This window comes from Eretmochelys imbricata, chromosome 6 (assembly GCF_965152235.1).
Source record: "Eretmochelys imbricata isolate rEreImb1 chromosome 6, rEreImb1.hap1, whole genome shotgun sequence".
NCBI lineage: Eukaryota > Metazoa > Chordata > Testudines > Cheloniidae > Eretmochelys > Eretmochelys imbricata.
The window spans coordinates 51,597,033-51,616,201 of NC_135577.1; the positions used below are offsets into that span (position 1 = coordinate 51,597,033).

Sequence of the window (19,169 nt, forward strand, 5' to 3'; positions counted from 1 at the left end):
GGAACACAGGCTGACCACAATGGTATTGTCTCTAAATGAACCAAAATACTGACTTTCTAACCAAGGGAAGGAAAAAAAGACCGTATGTTCTGTAAAATATTTAAGAACCTTATTGCTCATGCACGCACACACACACACACACACACAAAATCCTCACCAACTTCTTTTAAATGTCAGCAGGAAGCAAGAATTTCATACTGAGAGCTGATAGGCAACAACAAAAGATAGCCCTTGTTGGCATAGGAAGAGGTGCCACAGATAAAAACAATTCCTCTCAAGAAAACCTTGAGCTGCATCACAAGTGTTATTTTCATAAGAGCTAATGCTGGTCACAAAGTATATAGTGGGGAAGAGCCACCCCATTCATGTGCTGTCATGTGTTGCTCTGGCCAGTCTCTCAGAAACAGTTGTCAGCTCCAGACTGGAGTAGAGGAGAGATGCAGGAGAAAAATTCCTTCTCTCAAATGTCTACTGCAGTCAGACACTATATTGCAGATTGCATAATCAGTCTGATGAATGGGACAGTTAGTTCAGAGCTTGTTCTCCTGCCACCCATGGGCGTTCTTTCCAAACTTGTACACTAGCCTTCTGTCTATGCGTTCCAAAATTCCAGTTTTATAATAATACCTGCAGTAACAAAACAGAAGTGGTATTTACTTTAAAGGAATCGTTCCCAAGTAATACACGATAGAAACAAAACAGAGCAGTCAATCTGATGTTTTCCATCAAACAGCAATCCTTTCTTTCTGTTAAATGGATATTTTCACACCCCCAGATCAGCTTGCATTATTGAGTTTAAAGCTTTCCCAGACTTCATGAAGGGTGAAATTTGCTCCTTTTAAAACAAACATTGCATGTGTGTTTTTGCTTCTAAGATGACCACAGTTCAGAATGAACTGCTAGGATTATTGCCAAAGCAATAGAATTATTGCCAAAGCAAAGGAAAGGTAGATAGTGTCACATTACAAGCCATGGGCCAAATTCTCAGCCCATGTAAGTCAGAATAGCTCCATTGCCTTCCATGGAGTTATGCTGATTTATACCAGGCGACAATCTGGCCCTGTAATCTTATCTGTAACCAAAAGAGCCATGATTCTGTCTCTTGACATTTGGATAATACACTAAAAAGCTATGCAATCAATATAATTGTGTGAAATGGACTCATATAACACACTATGAGTAATGTGGTGGCATTTTCACCTATTAACGCACCGGAGCGCTCTGCTCAGTTTTTCATATGTCATTCTGTCGTTTCGCTTTCTTTGTCCCCACATCTTTGCCAGGGCTTCTGACTTAACAACCCGAAAGATGCCTTGTTCTCTGTCCTCCCAATCGAGAATGCCACAATTTTCTTCTGGAGACAGGAGAAGGTCTCTTACAAATTCCCACAAGTGAGAACTCTGCAGGCCTTCAGCAGGAAAAGGACAGAAGATTAACAGACTTTGAGAGACGCAGTACTATAACCATAGAAATAATCAGTACAGCAGGTTTGTCAGACTGTGCTCAAGATCTTTAACCACTTATATCTGGAATCCATTTTGCTTACAAAATCAAGTGCATTGCTTATCTGTAAGCAGAATCAAATTATCTGCTGCAGACTGACCTTGAAAAGGAACTAATTCTAGAATCTGTCTTTTACCCCAGTAAAATTTTGAATTTTTGTCCTTTAAAAAGTTGGGATGAAGTTGCATCCTTGACAGGTTTAGCCTCCAGGAATCAGTATGGATTTCCACAGAATAGTAATGGAACTCCCTAATAAAGGACAGCTGGATTTGGGGATTGTTTTTAAAGCCCATCTTTAGATTAATTTCAAAAGGTTTGACATGAATTTAGTGCTGGTAAAAGGTTCTGGATTAACAGCTGTGATCAAATTCCCCTTTATCCATGAACATTTACAGCATTGGCAGCAGGTGAGCAAACTTCCCCACACAGGTAGATTTCTCTGGGGTGCTACAATTTAAGCCTGAGGCTTGCCTGAGTTCCAAATGCTCTGGAAGGGACAAGAATCTCCTAAGAAAGTGGACACACCTGGTTACCGTGTGTGCATGAATGTGTCATGCTTAAGGAGATTCTGAGTAAGTAATGTTCCAGGAACCAGGCAAATGGTGAAGCTGCAAACCCAATATTACCAACCTCAAGCATTCAGAAATCTTCAGCCAGGCCTTCCAAAATCATGAGTGGCTTCAAAAAAATCCTGAGGTTTTTTTTTTTTTAAATAATTCATTTGGGTTTGTTTATTTGCCTCCTGGATTTTGAGCCTTTAGGTTACACTCAGTTTTCGTTTTCCAGCTTCTCTCCACAACTCTGAAGGCTAGAAGGTCACTTTTTTAATAAAATGAAAGCTGAGATTCTTTTGATTCCAGGCAAGCACCCATGTAACGAGACTCATGCTACAATTGTGAGAGATGGCAACACTGTACCAACCACCACTTTATGTTTTGCTTATCTGGGGTATCGCTAAGTGATTCACCCCTTTGTGACAAGCATTTAAAACCAGGGCTTTATACATCTCGTAATCTTTCAAGCACAAGTTCTGCATTTCAAATATATACCTACTTGTTCTACCACGGCTGTGACATTCTTGACTCTTCGTGCCCCCTGTTCTCAGGCATGCCTTATCATTGTCTGGAACAGAATTACAAAATAACATGACACGTGAAGGAGGAGGAATTAGAATCTGGTGATAATGTGGTCAAAAGGGCAATGTGTTCACCTACTCAAATGTCATGCAACATTGAGTCAAACTGGGGATGTGATCCGTTGTTAAAGTTATCTTTTAATAAAAAATAAACAGCTTTATCATAAAGATAAACCAAAATGAATAATTAACTTGCAGTGGAACAATTTGACAGAGACAAGCACCACAAAGAAAAAAAAGAATGAAACCATTTTATATATCATCTAAAGTATGTCTGGATAATTTGGTTTTAGGGAATTTAGGACTGTCTTCAACAACTGCATATACATCTGTGATGTGAAACCTGGGACTTTCCTGGCTTAGCACTCAGCCTACACTGTGGTTGAGGGTTCATATGGCCAAAGCGCTACAGCAAAGAGGAATGTGAGATTTGGCAACAACACTGCAGAGATGCAAGCCATATCACCCAATTAGAGAAAGGGGGCCTGTCATGATATTGCTGTGACATAAGCAGAGCTGGTCAGAAGAGGGGACTGAAGGAGGGATCTCAAAGGCTGATTAACACCACTAGTTCTGCAACTTCTACAAATCAGCAGATCTGTCCTGCCTTGCACACGGATAACAAGTTCTTCAAGGTGAGTATTGGGGCTCTCTCTCTGTAGCAGTGGTACTAAAACAAAGAAAACCGGGAAAGCCACTTCCCTGAATGGAGTAGCAGAGAGCTACAAAATAATCAAGGTGGGAAACATTTTATGATGCCTGGGGTCAGAACTTTGCATTATTGTGCAACCCACTCTTCAGTGTGTGTGTGTGTGTTAGATGTTCCTTTTGAAGGGCTGATCCCCCGGGGTTTCTGAGTTTGCTGCAGCCTCTTGTGAGAGTTCTTAGTCTTGAGTTGAAAAAGAGACTCATTCTTTTCGTGCTGAAATTCTGGAATTGAGATCCTCCTGCCAGCCCAAATGGCATTAACTAGAATTACATACAAGACAATGCCACATCACCATCACCATATGATGGCAGGTCAATGCACCAGTGTGCTTCCCTACCCACTTCCTGGAGTGACATTTTGGCACCTCTGGTCATTTGTTCAGTGCACTCTGTACTGCCTTGAAACATGTGATCCTGTGTCAGAGGGTTTTCCACACTGCCTATAGCCAGGCAGAACATGAGTAAGCCCAGGCATACCCAGGGACTCTGCCTCAGTGATAGCGCTAGGTCCTTAGTGGAAAGGGGAAAAAGGAGCCAATGTTGGGAACCTCATCAGTCTTTCCCTACCCACCACAAGAGTCTTTCATTTAAAGCATTCAAGTGGAGACAATTTTCGGAGTATTTTCTCACTTGTAAAAATCCCTTGAACTGCTGCCTCTGGAAGTATTGCTAATCATAGAACACACCGCATCTTTCCTAGTGAATAGAGCTTTGCATGTACAAAACAAGGTTACTTACAATCTTTGATAGGTGGCTTGGTTTCTTCAATGTCATTAAAAAAGGAAATGCCTGTGGGGAGGAAAACATGCAATCCAGTGTTCAATTCTCTCGCACACACTGTGCAGAACAACTTTACGTTGAACCTTAAGGCACAGCTAGAGCCCTTTCCCCACTATATTAGAATGTCTGGATATAAACTCACAATAGAGAATATAGAAACATATAAATTGCAACAAGGAAGATTAGTCTCCTGTCTATGCAAAGCCTGCTGCTAAAGATCAGCTTTCCAGCCCACTTCTCTGACCTTGTCACAACTATCTTCAGATCCCTTCACTGGCTTCCTCTTACTTCCCATATCAAGGTCAACCTCCTCATCCTTGTCTTCAAGGCCCTAAACAGGTATCACCTACTTCAGCATGCTTCTCTGCTCTCATTACCTCTTAATGGCCCTGCTGTGCTCTTTTTGGCTTGTGCCATGCTTCCTGTCTACCTGATCCTTTTGTATCTTTCTCCAGCTCTCACTTTTGCCATTTTCCTTATTGTCCTGTACACTTAGATTAGTCCCTCTTCCTTCATCAGATCTCTCCTTAAAAGCCCATTTCTTCACTTCTCCCTCCACTACTTCAAGCAGAGATCCTCTATTGTAGCAAACTCCATAGAGCAGCAGCATCTCTGTACAGCAGCAAGAGTGCTCAGACTATTAAATAAACGTATTACATACCAAAGACCCCTTCAGTGAAAGAAAATTCAGGTTGCAAAATCCGGCACTCAGTTTAGGCAATGCCAAAGTTAAGGTTGCCTGTATAACCATAATTTGCCCTCTTTGTGCATATGCATTATGATAAGGCCTTTAATTGCATAATCACATATGGGTTTTTTTCTATAGGACCCCAACCTAATTCAGTGCACAGGATGGATGATGCACACTGAATAAGCAGCTATTTAGGTATTTCTCATCATTTTTCATCACAGGCCTTATTTACTGCACACCATTCAACACCAGTGTTCCCTCTAATTTTTCCCACCCATGTGTGGAATGAATTTTGTTATGTGCACCAATATGGAGGTGATGGGTGACACATGCCTCCATATAGGTGCACATAACAAAATTCATGTGGTGGGGTTGGGGCTGAGGGGTTCAGAGTGTGGGAGGGGGCTCAGGGCTGGGGCAGAGGGTTGGGGTGGGGGGTAAGGGCTCTGGCTCGGGGTAAGGGTTCTGGGGTGCTGCTGGGGATGAGGGGGCTCAGGGCTGGGGCAGAGGGTTGGGGTGTGGAGGGAGGGGGTGAGGGCTCCGGCTGGGGGTGCAGGCTCTGGGGTGGGGCCGGGGATGAGGGGTTTGGTGTGCAGGCTGCCTCGGCTGCGATGGGAAGAGAGGACTCCCCCCAACTCTCTCTCCCTGCAGCAGTACCTGGGCTGGGTGGGAGGGGTGCCTCTCCCATGGCCCCAACCCAGCCTGGGCCAGACCGGCTGTGGGAGAGGCACCCTTCCCCCGGCCCCAACGCGCTGCGGCCCAGAGTGCGCCCAGCACTCGCTCCGCATTAGGAGACTCGCTGGCTGTTGTCTGGGTGAGCCGGGGGAGCATGCTTAGCTGCTGCGCAGGGCATAATGGCAAAGCACCGCGCCTCCTGTTTCATGCACGGTGCGTTTGAGTCGCACTGCTGCCGCTGTGTCAGAGCCTCGGCAAGAGCGGGGCTTGGAAGCGTGCGTTTCGGCTGAACGAGGCCCTGCGCAGCAAGTCCGGCCCGGGCTGGGTTGGGGCTGTGGGAGAGATGCCTCTCCCCTGGCCACGGCAGGCCCATGGCTGGTCTGGTTCTGTGGGAGAGGAATCTCTCCCTGCCGCAGCCCTGAGCGCCTCTTGCGGCGCTTAATAGGTTGCTGTGCAGCCGCACAGTTTAGAGGGAACTTAGTTCGACACCTGCACTTTGTACAGAACTGTTAATTTCATCATGGATTTTCCTGTGGTGCTCAATGGGATGTGTATTCCTAAATCCTTTAGGTGCTTTTGAAAGTCTCCTCTCAAGTGACTTGCCCAGCAGCACATAGGAATTCTATGGCAGAGGCAGGGATAAAAGCCAATATTCCAGAGCAGCAGTCGACTGCCTAAAAACACAAGACCATTTTTTCTCCTGCAGTCCCGTCTCATTCACCACCCACATTCTAACTTCTGCAACCAGTATGACAGGGTTCCTGTGGACAGCAGCCTCATTTACTGCACAACCCTGATTCATCCTCAGAGCATCAACTCCTAGTATGTCCCTTCACCAACTCATCCCCAATTCTTCTTCTCCCCCTCAGCCTGTCCGTGTCCCCCTCATGTGTATTGCCCTCAACCTGTCCCTGTCCTCTGCTCCTAGCCCATTCCTTGTGCGCCCTGTCCTCCGTCTGCTCATCACCTCTGCATTGGAGTCAAGCTGTTTTCCCTTCTCCTCTGGGATGTGAATGTGGGGAACATGGAACGCACTACCTGCTCTCAGTGCCTGGGCCTGGAGCCACAGTGGCTCCCAGCAGTAAAGAGCAAGTGCAAAGAAAGGCCTGCACTGTCAGTCACTCATGGCCCTCCAGGGGCTGTTCTAGCAGCCAGGTATTGCTAGAGTGGAGGGATGCTTAGGCCATGCCCCTTTTTGCCATGGACATACCTACTACATCAGTTGCCAGCAGCCCTATGACAACTCGACACCACTCAACAATTCTCCTAGACCAGGAGAATCCTGAAGTAGCCAGGTAAGCCAGCTTTAGGAAAGCCTTGAATCACTGAGAGGCACAAAGCAGCTGGAATGCATTGCAGGATTGGGTCTAGCTCTATAAATAATTACCCAACAATGTATAATCCATCTGGAGATGGGAAAAATAGTGTGGCACTGGAGTAGACTTGCTAAGTCTCCCTGTCCTGGTCAACGAAAAGTCAGCCGTCTAAATTAGCATCAGAACTGAACCCTACAGAACCATCCTATTAATCTCCTGGAATCTAAAATAAAGGCTAGCTGTAGAAGAAATTTCACTTTCCTTCAATTATGCCAGACAGGCAATAGTTTAGAAGTTTATGAGCCTAAATTCACTTAAGCAGCAATAAATCTTTTAATCTTTTAGGAAGCAAAAAATGAGGTGGAAAATCAGTAAAGAAAATTGATTGTATTTGAGAATAATGGCAAGTATATTAATGAGGGTCTCATATTTGTATTATACATTATACTGATAGCATGTGCCAAACAAAACATCATGCCCACCATCAGATAAACAGTGCAACCTCTGATGTTTTGAGAGGAACACAGTAGCAGTATATTGTGTTGGTCTATGTTAAATGGCCTTAGTCCAGTTTGGTGGGCTCAGTCCAGTTCTACCTGAGCTAAAACACCACATTTTGCATCCAGGACAGTCTCAGTGGAGAAGCCAAGCACTGAAGGGGCCATGGAGTCTGAACTATGGTCTTACTCCTACAGCTGAACCTGTCAAGTCAGGCTTGAGTGACATTGAGGGGGCACAGTTGGGAAGCCAGTAACCTTGTTGCCTATGCTATCTTCTATCTGTTGCATTTCTAATCTGCTGATCATTGTAGTATCTAGACACCAGATGTGCTTTGCCTCTTCTGTGAATAAATAAGGGAGTTTAGTCCCAGGGCTGTCAGGCAAGCCTTCCACTAGCATAAAGTTCACACAAAATTTGAAGCATTTTTTGTTTTGCATTCAATCTCTGAAACACTAACCATGTATCCTGATGTTCTGTAAGATGAAATAAAGGTATTCGCCACAAACGCCGGCAGCATCTGTGAACTCCTCCTGGGTCATGTTACACAGCTGTAAGCCATTAATATTAAAGTGAGAAAAGGAGATGCAGTTGGCGTCTAACTTGTATTGGTCACAGCAAAACTGCAGCCACTCACAGACATTGTGTTTACTCCAGTATTCTGGGTGAATAGATGTCCAGCAAGAATCGCCGACTGCAAGAGATTCAGCAGGAGAGAGAAATGAAGCTGAAATACTTACATTCTGAAATTCTTTCCAATAAGCATGTTCCAAACAAGAGTTGTTCCTGTACCTTATTCTAGTAAAACCACAAGCTTCCTCAATTATTCCTTTTAATATTGTCTACTTATGTTTTGATGCCTAGTATTACAGCCTTTTGCACCTAAGGTATTATTATTAATTATTGTGTAGAACATTATTATAGGAGGATCTCAAAAGCACATTCCTCTCAATCTATCACACCCCAAGTGTGATACACAAGATGAAACACTGACCCAAAGTGAGAGGCACAAAAAATATCAATGCAGGATAATTAAAATACTGTGGGATCAAATCCTTTAGCGTGAATAACTCTCTTTCTCGCCTAAATTTCATGGTTATTTCCTTCTGATGTAAATAAATTGTCAACAAAAAAAGTGAAGGGACACCAAATTTCTCTGGCGCATAGTACATTTTGCAATAAAAATGAGCAATGTTTCTCATAACGAGAGGCTGAGTCACTTGAGAGATGTCTCAAAGCACGCTACAAGCCTTAAAGAAACCTAACAATACCCCTGGCAGGTAGGTAAATATTGTAAGTTTATTACTAAGGGAAATGCTTGTTTTCACAGCTATACCCAGCAAGTTATCATCACGCAATTCATCCTGAAGTACATAGTAAGTGTTAGGGTTTTGTGAACCTTTTTTTAACTTGTTATATTAGAGACTGCCACTAGATGGTGCAATGTGTAGTTCCCGGCAAAGTTCTTTTTAGGGAAGCATCTCTGACAGATAAAGGAAAGAGAAAGATGCTAGTTGAACGGGTAGGCAAATTTTAGTCTAAAAATATTTCAGTCAAAAGTGTCAACATTTTTTCAACAAATGTGAAAAAGTTTCTCAATCAGCAAAAGAGTTAGTGAGAAAATCTTGTTGCTATTATTTTATCATAAAACCTGAACATTATTTTTTCTGTGATTTGTTTGTAGAGTAGTTTTTTTTAAAAACTAGTTCTGATGCTGAAAGTAGGAGCAGTGTAACAAAGGCACACGCTGTAGTCAACAGCCATTATTACTATATAGATCACATATACAGGGGAGCTGGGATTTGAATACTGTATCTTTAGATGTAAGCACAGATCTCTACCACTTGAGCTAACAGAGAACACCTGTAGCTAACTGTAATAGGAGGCTTTGTACCTGCAAACCAGATACTAGAGGGAAACGTACATGGAAAAGGCCTTCATCTTGCAAGCAGCTCCCACTGGATATCTGTGCAGGTACAGCCTGTATGGAGCAACTGCTAGAATGTCCTTTAGCTTTGGATGCATTTTACTAAAGCCTGTGAAAAATCGAAACAAAATTCTGCCTCCTAGACTCATTATTTCTATTAACTCGCTAGACAAACTATTTTAGTTATACTCAGACAGATTCTGTTTGTTATACTGGAGTCCTTGAGGAAAAGTAATGATTTGCCTCAGGAGAGATTCTGGGCCAGTGACAGAAATATCAGCCTTTGAGACTATTGCTCTATTCATTTTAAAAGAGCTATGCCAATTTAAACCATCTGAGGCTCTGGCTCTCTACTAATCATGACTGAGCAAACACATGACAGTAAATAGCCAGGGAAAGGCACGTAACTACCATAGGGATGAAAATATTATACTTATCTAGGAAAGTAGTTAGATTAGATTGATACTGTTTCCTTTCTGTTCACATCTCCTCTGAAAGCATCTTTTGTCTCATTTTAGATTTCCTAATTCTTCTTTCCAATCAAGCAGCCAGGATTTATTATTTCATGTTCAGATTACATTTTTAACCCCATACATTTAGTTTTGGGACACCGTTTGTATGAAAAATATATGCAATATACAATCAGATGGCAGTGCATGCAAACAATATGAACTGTAATTTTTTTTGTCATCAGCCTCGCCAGGCAGTTTACTTCAGGGTGTAAATGCTGCTGTTGTTTTAGACTTAATTGCCCCAATGAAATTAATGGAATGGTTCAAAATTGTGACAATGTCTGAAACACGGATCTTGCATGCTAAATGGATTTCTATAATATAACTAAGATCTTTTTCATTAAGTTTTAAAACTTACAGGACAAGTGTGTTCTTTCATGTACTGTAAATATCTCCATTTATTTGTGCATATAGAATTAAAATAATGCTGAACGTATTCTTCAGTGTCATAGACCCCATGAGGATCTATCATCCCATCCAAGGGAGGCAGTCTAGAAAGGAGGAGATGTGGGCAAAAGACGCAAACTTTGGATCTGAGTTTCGGACTCTCAAACCTTTGAGGATATTTGAATCTGAGATTTTGTTTGGTCCTTTATAAAGAAAGAAGTCAGCTGTGGCCTACAGGTGGACACTGGATCAGATTCTATAGGCCCTGGAACTGTGTGTATAGCTGTGCCAGAGGATGATTGAGTCGTGGTGGGAGAGAAGTAGTTGTACAGCCACCATCCCCCCTCAGGCCTTTTGCTGGAGAAGGGCAGCTTGAAAGTCAGCTGTGCTTCACCGGAACCCTGTTTCTGGAGGCTAGCCAGAAGAGGCATAGAAACAGTGTTGGGGACTGTGAGGGCTGGCTCCAGGCCTCCTGGCAGAATGGGAAAAGGGTAGCCTACCTTACTCCCAAATCAGGTGGAGGCACCAAGGCATGAATCCAGCCCTATATTTTTGGTGTTGTCTTGTTTGAACCTTTGGGATCCTTGAGCTGTTTGGATTTTTTTCTGCTTATGTAGGAGATGGGGTGAGGGTCAAGGCCACAATTTCCTTCCGATGTGTTGAAGAGTTAAATGAAGTTTGCTCCTTTGGTATATCTATTTTTAATTCCCTTAGGGCAGGGATCAGTAACCTTTGGCCTGCGGCTCGCCAGGATAAGCCCCCTGGCGGGGTGGCCTGGTTTGTTTACCTGCCGTGTCAGCAGGTCAGCCGATCGCAGCTCCCACTTGCCGCGGTTCGCCGCTCCAGGCCAATGGGGGCTGCGGGAAGCGGTGTGGGCCGAGGGATGTGCTGGCCGCTGCTTCCCACGGCCCCCATTGGCCTGGAGAGGCAAACCGCAGCAAGTGGGAGCTGCGATCGGCCGACCTGCTGACACGGCAGGTAAACAAACCAGCCCGCCCCGCCAGGGGGCTTACCCTGGTGGGCTGTGTGCCAATCCCTGCCTTAGGGTAACATGAAATAAAAGCAACTGTTCCTCTTAACTGTTCCAGTTAAAAAATACAGTAAGTAACTTTGAAATACTTAAGCAACTGGTTCTGAAATTTTGATTTGACTTGACCGTGATAAATATCAGCTTTGCTGGCAATATAAAGGCCATAGCATGTTCCTTTCATGGAACAGTTCTTGTCAGGATTAGCTTCTCTATTGGCTTCTAAAAAGATAGGATTCTTTTTGGAAGTCAGAAAATATTCTAAGGCCCCAAAAAGTGCTGACATATGTCACGGGCACTCAGAAGGTGTTGACATGAAGGTCTGGCATTTTCAAAAACGCTCTTCCTTTACTCCTTACACTGAAGTTTAGCTCCTGAGTAGCTCTCTCTTCTGTTGGGGTATGCACTGTAACAAAAGATTATGCAATTTGGAATACTCTTCTGGAAGAAAGATCAGCAATAGGACAGAGCATCCACAGGAGATGTACACATTTCCTTTGAGTGGGAGAGAAAGGACCAGATACGTTTTCCTTGCTGTGTAGTGAAATTCTAAGTGAAAAGTATCCGGGTGAGATAAGGTGGGGGGAGCAAATAAATCACTCAGCAGCCAGCACAGAAACATTTTAGAAGTGTGCCTAGAACTAGAGGGGTGCTGGAACAATTTTTATAGTAGAGGTGTTGAGAACCTTTGAACCAAACAGTAAACCCCATATATAATGGAAACCACTTCAAGCCAGGGGGTGCTGCAGCCCCCTGATGCAGCCCTAGTTTCAGCACCTATGACTACAGGTCTCTAGGGGAGAGGGGAAGTTGAAAGCAGAGATAAGTGGGAGCCACAGAGTTCCAACCATGACTTGGACCTTTCCGGAGTTGTGGTAACAAAGATCAAAGACTTAGTGTAGATAGGACTCAAGCAGGCACAGGGATTTTTACCACTGACTTCTATAACCGTGCTCTGTACTCAAGGCAGTATGGGATACCTGTTCAGATTTTCCCAGAATGCACTGGTTCATGCACAGCTGTACTGACAAACCAACAAGATATACATGTTAGTGCAGGGAAAAACGCTGCTGTATCGACATCAGATGAATGTAGCAGAGCCTGGTTACATATAACATGTTTGTCTGTACAGTAGATCAATTCTATAGCCCTTTTCCATAGACCAATTCCACGCTGTAAGAGAAAGTGAGCTAGAATCTTACAAGACATAATTCTGTGTAAATACAGGTGGTTTATCCCTAGCATGGTTCTAACTGTGATGAGACCAGAGCTACACTTTGCACTCAGTCATCTCAGAAATTCTGCCTGTCTCATTACAGGCTCCTGCAGTTCTGTCAAGTCTTCTCCACTATTTTATGTGAGGAGGAACTCAGCTCACACTTGCGTATTCGAAATCCTATGGTACTTTTTTCCAAGAAGTGTAGGTATCTTGACTCTTATCTTTGCCAGATTACAGTCTGGGGAAAACCTTACTGTGTTGGCCTAAATGCCTCTCATGCTTCAGATCTATGAAGTATTTGTCTTCCTTTTCGATCCTAAGTCTACTTGTATAGCATTGCTAGCACTGATATAATATAAATATGCGTGAAATTTATTCCTGGGCTACTGGGGAAGGGAAAAAAAGTGAAAACAATGTAGTTGGTTCTATAAGAATGTTTTAAATCAGCTCACAGGAAAAGTTATTGCAGCCCTAAAGGATGCTAGAAATGTGTCAAAGCATCCAACATTGAGCAATCCTAGGGAGAAAAGTGGAAGGGGAGATGCAGCTGCAGACAGGGTCAAATGAAGGCCAAGTACATACCCTGCCCAACCCATCTTAGTATGCAATCTCAGGTAGAATCACAGCACAAAGTGAAATTGATGTAAGCTTATGAAACATTTCAATTACTTTACAGTAGACAGTCTAATGTTCTTGCAGTGTCTATGTGCAATATTGACCTTTAACTAGATGGAGTCTGAACTGCACAACTACATGGGTAGAAAATTTTCCAATGGAATGATTTTCCATTGGGAAATACAAAGATTCATTGAAATTGACACATTCCAAAATTTTGTTTAGAAAAAAACTGAAAGATATCTTGATAAGGTTAACATTTATAAGATAAGATAAAATTTAAAAAGTCAAAGCTGAAACAAAACATTGATTTACCTGAAATGAGTCGCCCCCTTTCCCCCAAGATTTTGTTTCACAGGAAACTAAGAAATTCTTTGTTTTTGCTTTGATTCCAAATGAAAACAAATTTCAAAATCAGAGAATTTCCCACAAACAAGAACTTCTAGTTCCTGCACAGCACTTGAGATTCTTCTTTAGCTGAAGCGTTAGGGACCTGTGCCCCTTTGGAGCAGATTCTATTTCAAATCACATGGAAAATTTTGAATGGCCAAGATTTGCAGCACAGAAACAAGCATGAAGTCCATGATGATCATAAACTTTTATGGTTTAAACTCTTTGAAAAGTGCTGTTCTCCAATACTTAAACTGTCTCATGAGGGGACAAGGTCTGTTCTGTAAGAGCACCAACTTTGTAATTTGAAGGCATAAAAACAGTTTTATGGGGGAAAATATTGCATGAAAACCTGTCAGATCCAAGTTTCACCACAAGCTTGGCTCAGTAACATCAGTGAGATTATGCTTTATTTTCTTTCAGAGCCTGAATATATTCAATGATTTAGCCTGAGGGAGGAGAGGAAAAAAAAAATCCAGCCATTCAGGAACTGAATCAAATTCTTATGGAAGGAAAAGAATTTCTAATGGGAAATGCTAACTGAACCTCTATAGCAGGGATCTGGTCTGGAAGCATGCCATTTGGAGTGAATTCCTTAAAACTAATTATACTACCCAGATGAGTCTTGTGGCCTGGTGAAGTGTAGGATCTCCATAAGGACACTGTGGGGAAATTGTACACTAAACATTCAGGAGTTATCAGCAACTAGTCCAATGGGGGCATTATTGAGTTAATATTGATGTATTACTACAATCCACAGATCTGTGTTGGTTTTTAAAATCCCAAACCTCACATGTTAACTATGTATTTAACTGGTCATTGCTACTATGGATAATAAATGTATACAAAGTTGCAGAAAATTCAAAGAGATGTCACTCCATCAAACTAAATTACTATTCCATAGTACGGATAACATTCATTGTTAGGCAAAGGGACTTCAAAACAAGTGCTGTGTTTCAAGTGGACAGAGCAAAAGATTGGGAGCCAGGCATACTGGGATCTATTCCTGACTCTGCTTTTGATTCCCTCTGTAACCTAGGGGGACTATCACTGAAATGTTGTGGGTCTCAGTTTGCCTTCTTGCAAAATGAAGATGATAATGCTCAATTGAGAAACTTAATTAATTAATAGCTGAAAAGCACTGGAATTCTTTTGGGGTCACTGGGTGAGATTCAAGAGATCTAGGTTCAATTTCTGGGTCTGCCACAGACTTGCTGAGTGATCTTGAGTAAATCACTTGATTTCTCTGACTCACTTTTCCATCTACAAAATAGGGAGAATGCTTCCCTATTCCACAGGGATGTTGTGATGAGGAATCCATTAAATGTTTATGAGGGCTCCATGCACTACAGTGACATAAGCAACACAAGTCTCTTGTAGATATATGATTCTTCGCTGAAAGGTACCACAGAAGTGCAAACTATTATTGTTGCTATCCCTATGCCTGTCTTCCACACCATCAGCTTATGTGCCTGAACAGAGCAGTAATGCTTGAATTAGAGATAAACGTGGCAATAGGCTCAGCAGTGAGCAACACATGCCCAGGCCATTTCCCATCAGAGCTGATTGGAATACCGGTAAATTCAGTCCCCTTTCGGGCACATATTAATTGAACACATCTTTTCAAACTGAGCCTATGTACACACCTGTCTGATGATCAAAGATGGGATAATAGTCCTCAGTTGTCCCAAACAATTCTGTCCAAGACATCAGGGGCTCGCAGATCATTGTGTTTGGCAGAAAGGTGCTGTGAGTGACCGAGTCCAACATCCCCCTAAAATATTAAGATAATAGTCAAAGCATGGCAAGAAAATGTCAATGACCTGAGTCATAAGGGCACATCCATAACTGCTTTAATGTGGAATGGCATGTACCTGTGAAAAGTACCCTTGGATCTATGCTACATCCACTTAAAGCAGCAGTGAAGAGGTTAGTGAGCTCAACAAGAACATTATCAGTTTAAAAGGATCTGCAAGCAGATTTATGACTCAACATGGATGCGGGTGGTATGAAGTTTTCCCATAGATTCTTGTGTGTATACAGGTGGCAAATGTGTAAAAGCCAAGGGAAGAACAGACCTATAGTACAATACACAGACATATGGTCAGGATTAGTATCATTAGTTATTGAGATCATTTTTTCATTTATCGAACAAGTCCCTTGACAAACAAATTGTCAAAACATAGTCCTGGACTTAAGGCACTTACAGTGTTAATCAGATACAAGTGCAGACATCAGACAGTCCATGGTTTATGGACAATGTGCAGTATCTGAAAATCAATCACAAACTGGAGTTCAGTTTGTTTCTCGAGCATAGTCACAGCTGGAATTCAAGCAGAAACTTGTTTAATAATAACAGAAAACTTCACTGTGTGACACTTTCATCTCAAACTGGTCTACGGAATTATTGAAAATAATACAATTCTATTGTGAAACAATAAATGGAGAGAGAAATTAAGAGATCAAGGCAAGGGAGAAAAGCTACATTTTCAGATGAGATTTGAAATGAGACATAGTCCATGAAGTAGAGGGATTCAGGAGGACCATTCCAGAGGACAGATGGGCAAATGCACACACATACAGTTTTCCTTAGGTAAGGCTTGTGAGACCCCAACCTTGAGCTCCCGTGTGAACTTTGACTGTTATTGATTCAGTTTTAGTGGTCTGGAAAAAAGCAATGAAATGGAATGAAAATCATTGTGGCTCAGTTCTGCTTTTCCATTTGCAAGAGAATGAGACTGTCACTGTTCCAATGTCTAGTAATAGCTCCATGGATGTGCTTCAGTGAATATACAAGTGCAAAATAAATTGACACAGATTTGACACAATTGTCTCTTGGCTCTTATCTCTTCAAACTTTAGTTTCTTCTGCCTTCCATAACTAACTCCAGATCTGGTCATTCCTAGCAGACAGAAATCTGAGTAAGCTAACATGATCATATATAGTCTTAAAGGATAACATTTAGTATAATGCAAAAAATAAAAAATAGGCATAGGGACCCAGATCCACGCTGTGACAGTTGTATTGCAGTATTGGCCATCTGCTCCATTTGACATAGTTCATTAGTGAACCACTGTAATCTTTGTGCAGAATGGAGGTGGGGGTCAAGGCATTGATGACTGTGGTTAGATGGTTGTAATGCTCTAGCATCTCATCAGCATCTTGGCCTGGAAGGTAGGAGGTTTGTTTACTTAGCATGCTCTGAAAACTCTCCCTTCTTTCTCTAGTGGAATTGAGGGAGAGCCATAATCTTGACCTGGATGAAATGGGAGCAGACCAAGAGAGTGGGAACATTTAGGATGCCCCTCATATTCTCTTTCATACTGAAGATCGGGACATATTCCAGAAACAACACGGACCCAATGTACTGTTCTGATGTGAATGGAACACATGAACATTCGAACACTGTGGATCACTTGAGCTGTTATATTGCCACATTGTTTCTAGTGGACCTAGGGTGATGCTGCTGTTACACGTACAAATGTATTTTGCTAATGAACACCACAATTAAAAATAAAATATCGTACTACAGTACTAATGCAATTCAGACATTTCAGGATTTTATAGGAGCAGAGCTGGTAATGCCATGGCTCAATAATAAATAAATAAAAATAAGGAGACCCATAGTATTTAAGATTAGATTGTACTATGAGTAAGTTAAGTTCTTTCTCCACCAGTAGTAGGCTGCCATACACAGAAATAGGTGCCCTATACTACACTTGTTCAGACACAGGTTAGAAGGGCAGAGCAATGACATGTTTATTACTTCCTGGATGATGCAGGATCTAACATCACACAAAATCCTTCCCTAGTTCTTCTGCAATCAAAGCAATTAAACTACTGTATTTACATCAGATCATGGAAGATTAATATTGCAGGGGTTATTGCAGGTTAGACATAGTGTGCCAACCACACAGAAACAGAGTTTAGTACTGAGATAGAGACTTCATAGAGAAATGGAGAAGAAAACAGGAAGAACTAAGACACCAATGCCCCCAATTCTTCTTCCATCATAGAACACTGATAGGACCATGTAAGCATATCCCACATTAACAGATAATCCCTGTTCAGTGCCCCATAGAAGGGGAATCCTCCCCCCCGACTGACCCTGCTACGATGCACAAGTCCTTCCTAGCACTGTATTTTGCAGTCAGTTTAACCATGTGTATTACAGCAATAATCGTGATACTTAAGCTTCTAAATGGAGCAGCCATTGGCAAACATACACCGGCATGAGCAAAATAAGCAAAAAATACACTAATAAGTGTATCCCATTTCAGTTAGAAGCAAGTCTGATGTCTCCTATGGTAATGGAAGCATATCGATCCAACATACTGTATAAGCTGTTGGAAAATGCAGATGTCTGGGACCACCTCCTGCCTGATTCCTGTACAAGAGTGAATTATTGCTTCCCACACGGGAAAATGTTTTGGGTGAAACCTGGGCACTATTGAAGTCAAAAGGAATTTTTCCATTGACTTCAACAGAGACAGTATTATACCCTTTGTCCCTGTCAACAGCCAAGAGGTGGCAGGACAACAAAAAACAAAACAAACAAAAACCACTTGCAAGTTTCAATGCTGTTTCTAAAAGTACTTTTTACTAGAAATAGATATAATCAGTGGGGGCAGAGGAAATACATCCTCTTTGTAGTGCACATAATTTTGCAGTTTGATTTTTTAAAAACTATATATGTTTAGTGCTAACATTTGGAAATGTGTCACTATTTACATAAGGGAATGTGTTAGCCTTGAAGGGATCTAATCATCCCTTTACCTGGAGTAAGTTTTTGCTAGGCAAGTAAAATATTTTTATAGTTTTTACAGCCTCATTATCATTATGGTGGGTGAATAGATTTCATGACGTGACTAAGAAGTTTTCATGAGGATTTTCCCAGACTGAAAATATACATTTTAGGGTAACACCACCACGTTAGAAGTGAAGATGGGCCTGATCCAGAACCAAACCCATCAGATTATGGAGAAGTTCAGATCTGAACATACATCTGATCTGTAAGGCTTGGTTTGAACAGATCTTATTTCTCCAAACTGCAAAATTCTAGAAGTTTGATACTTGGCTTGCAGCTATAGTGACAAGGTTGCTACCGCAAAAGGGCTTAGCAATATACCATAATAGATGACAAACCTAATTTACAAATGAGAAATTCCCATTTTAGAGAGGTACCTCTACATTTTTATACCATCAGTCCCATATACAACTATATATTTTACAGCTAAATATATTAATTCTCAAAGTCACTAGGAGGATTAATTTATTTTCAAATATTCTAGGCAAACAGAATATTACTGATTTAAGTCATGTCAAATAATTTTGCAGCATTATCCCTGGTATTGTTTATAAACACATGCTATATCTGCTTCCATGTACTCTTAAGGAAAAAAGGGAAGGGGCAGTCACTTGTTTAAACAGGAGATCTTTTCAATGTTAGTTTTGCTCCAGCTGATGCAGGGCTGCAAGAAGCAATTAATTTCCAGACAGGTCTGGATTAGTCATTTGTTAAAACATATTTGTTGAGGTTCAATTGCTGGGTAGGAGACAAGCATGTCTCAATCAATAATCTATTAAATTGAAATTAAATGGATTGGTCAGAACAAGTGGTTTGAAGCCCAAACTCGAATGGCATCAGGGAGGTGACTGATAAATCAGCACAGCACACACGCTGCTTTGGCAGCTGGAAATCTGTTTTACAAATATTGACATCAATAAACAAACTGAGCTTACGTGCAGATGGGTGCTTATTCCCGTCGCAATGTTTAGGTCCAAAA

General features: G+C 41.8%; 1 protein-coding gene across 3 annotated transcripts; it reads right to left on the reverse strand.

Annotated features, from left to right (window-relative positions):
* Window positions 1-380: 380 nt before the first annotated feature.
* ELF5 (E74 like ETS transcription factor 5) lies at window positions 381-15,153 on the reverse strand. Of its 3 annotated transcripts, XM_077820178.1 has the most exons (6): window positions 15,030-15,153; window positions 7,767-8,000; window positions 4,085-4,135; window positions 2,557-2,625; window positions 1,213-1,408; window positions 381-627 (listed from the first exon to the last, which is right to left on the reverse strand). In XM_077820178.1, exons 1-6 carry the CDS (start codon window positions 15,151-15,153, stop codon window positions 531-533), a joined length of 771 nt encoding a protein of 256 aa, XP_077676304.1. In that variant the 3' UTR covers window positions 381-530. The 3 variants fall into 3 exon arrangements, with proteins under 3 accessions (XP_077676304.1, XP_077676305.1, XP_077676306.1); XM_077820179.1 differs by lacking the exon at window positions 7,767-8,000; XM_077820180.1 differs by lacking the exons at window positions 4,085-4,135; window positions 7,767-8,000.
* Window positions 15,154-19,169: the final 4,016 nt, after the last annotated feature.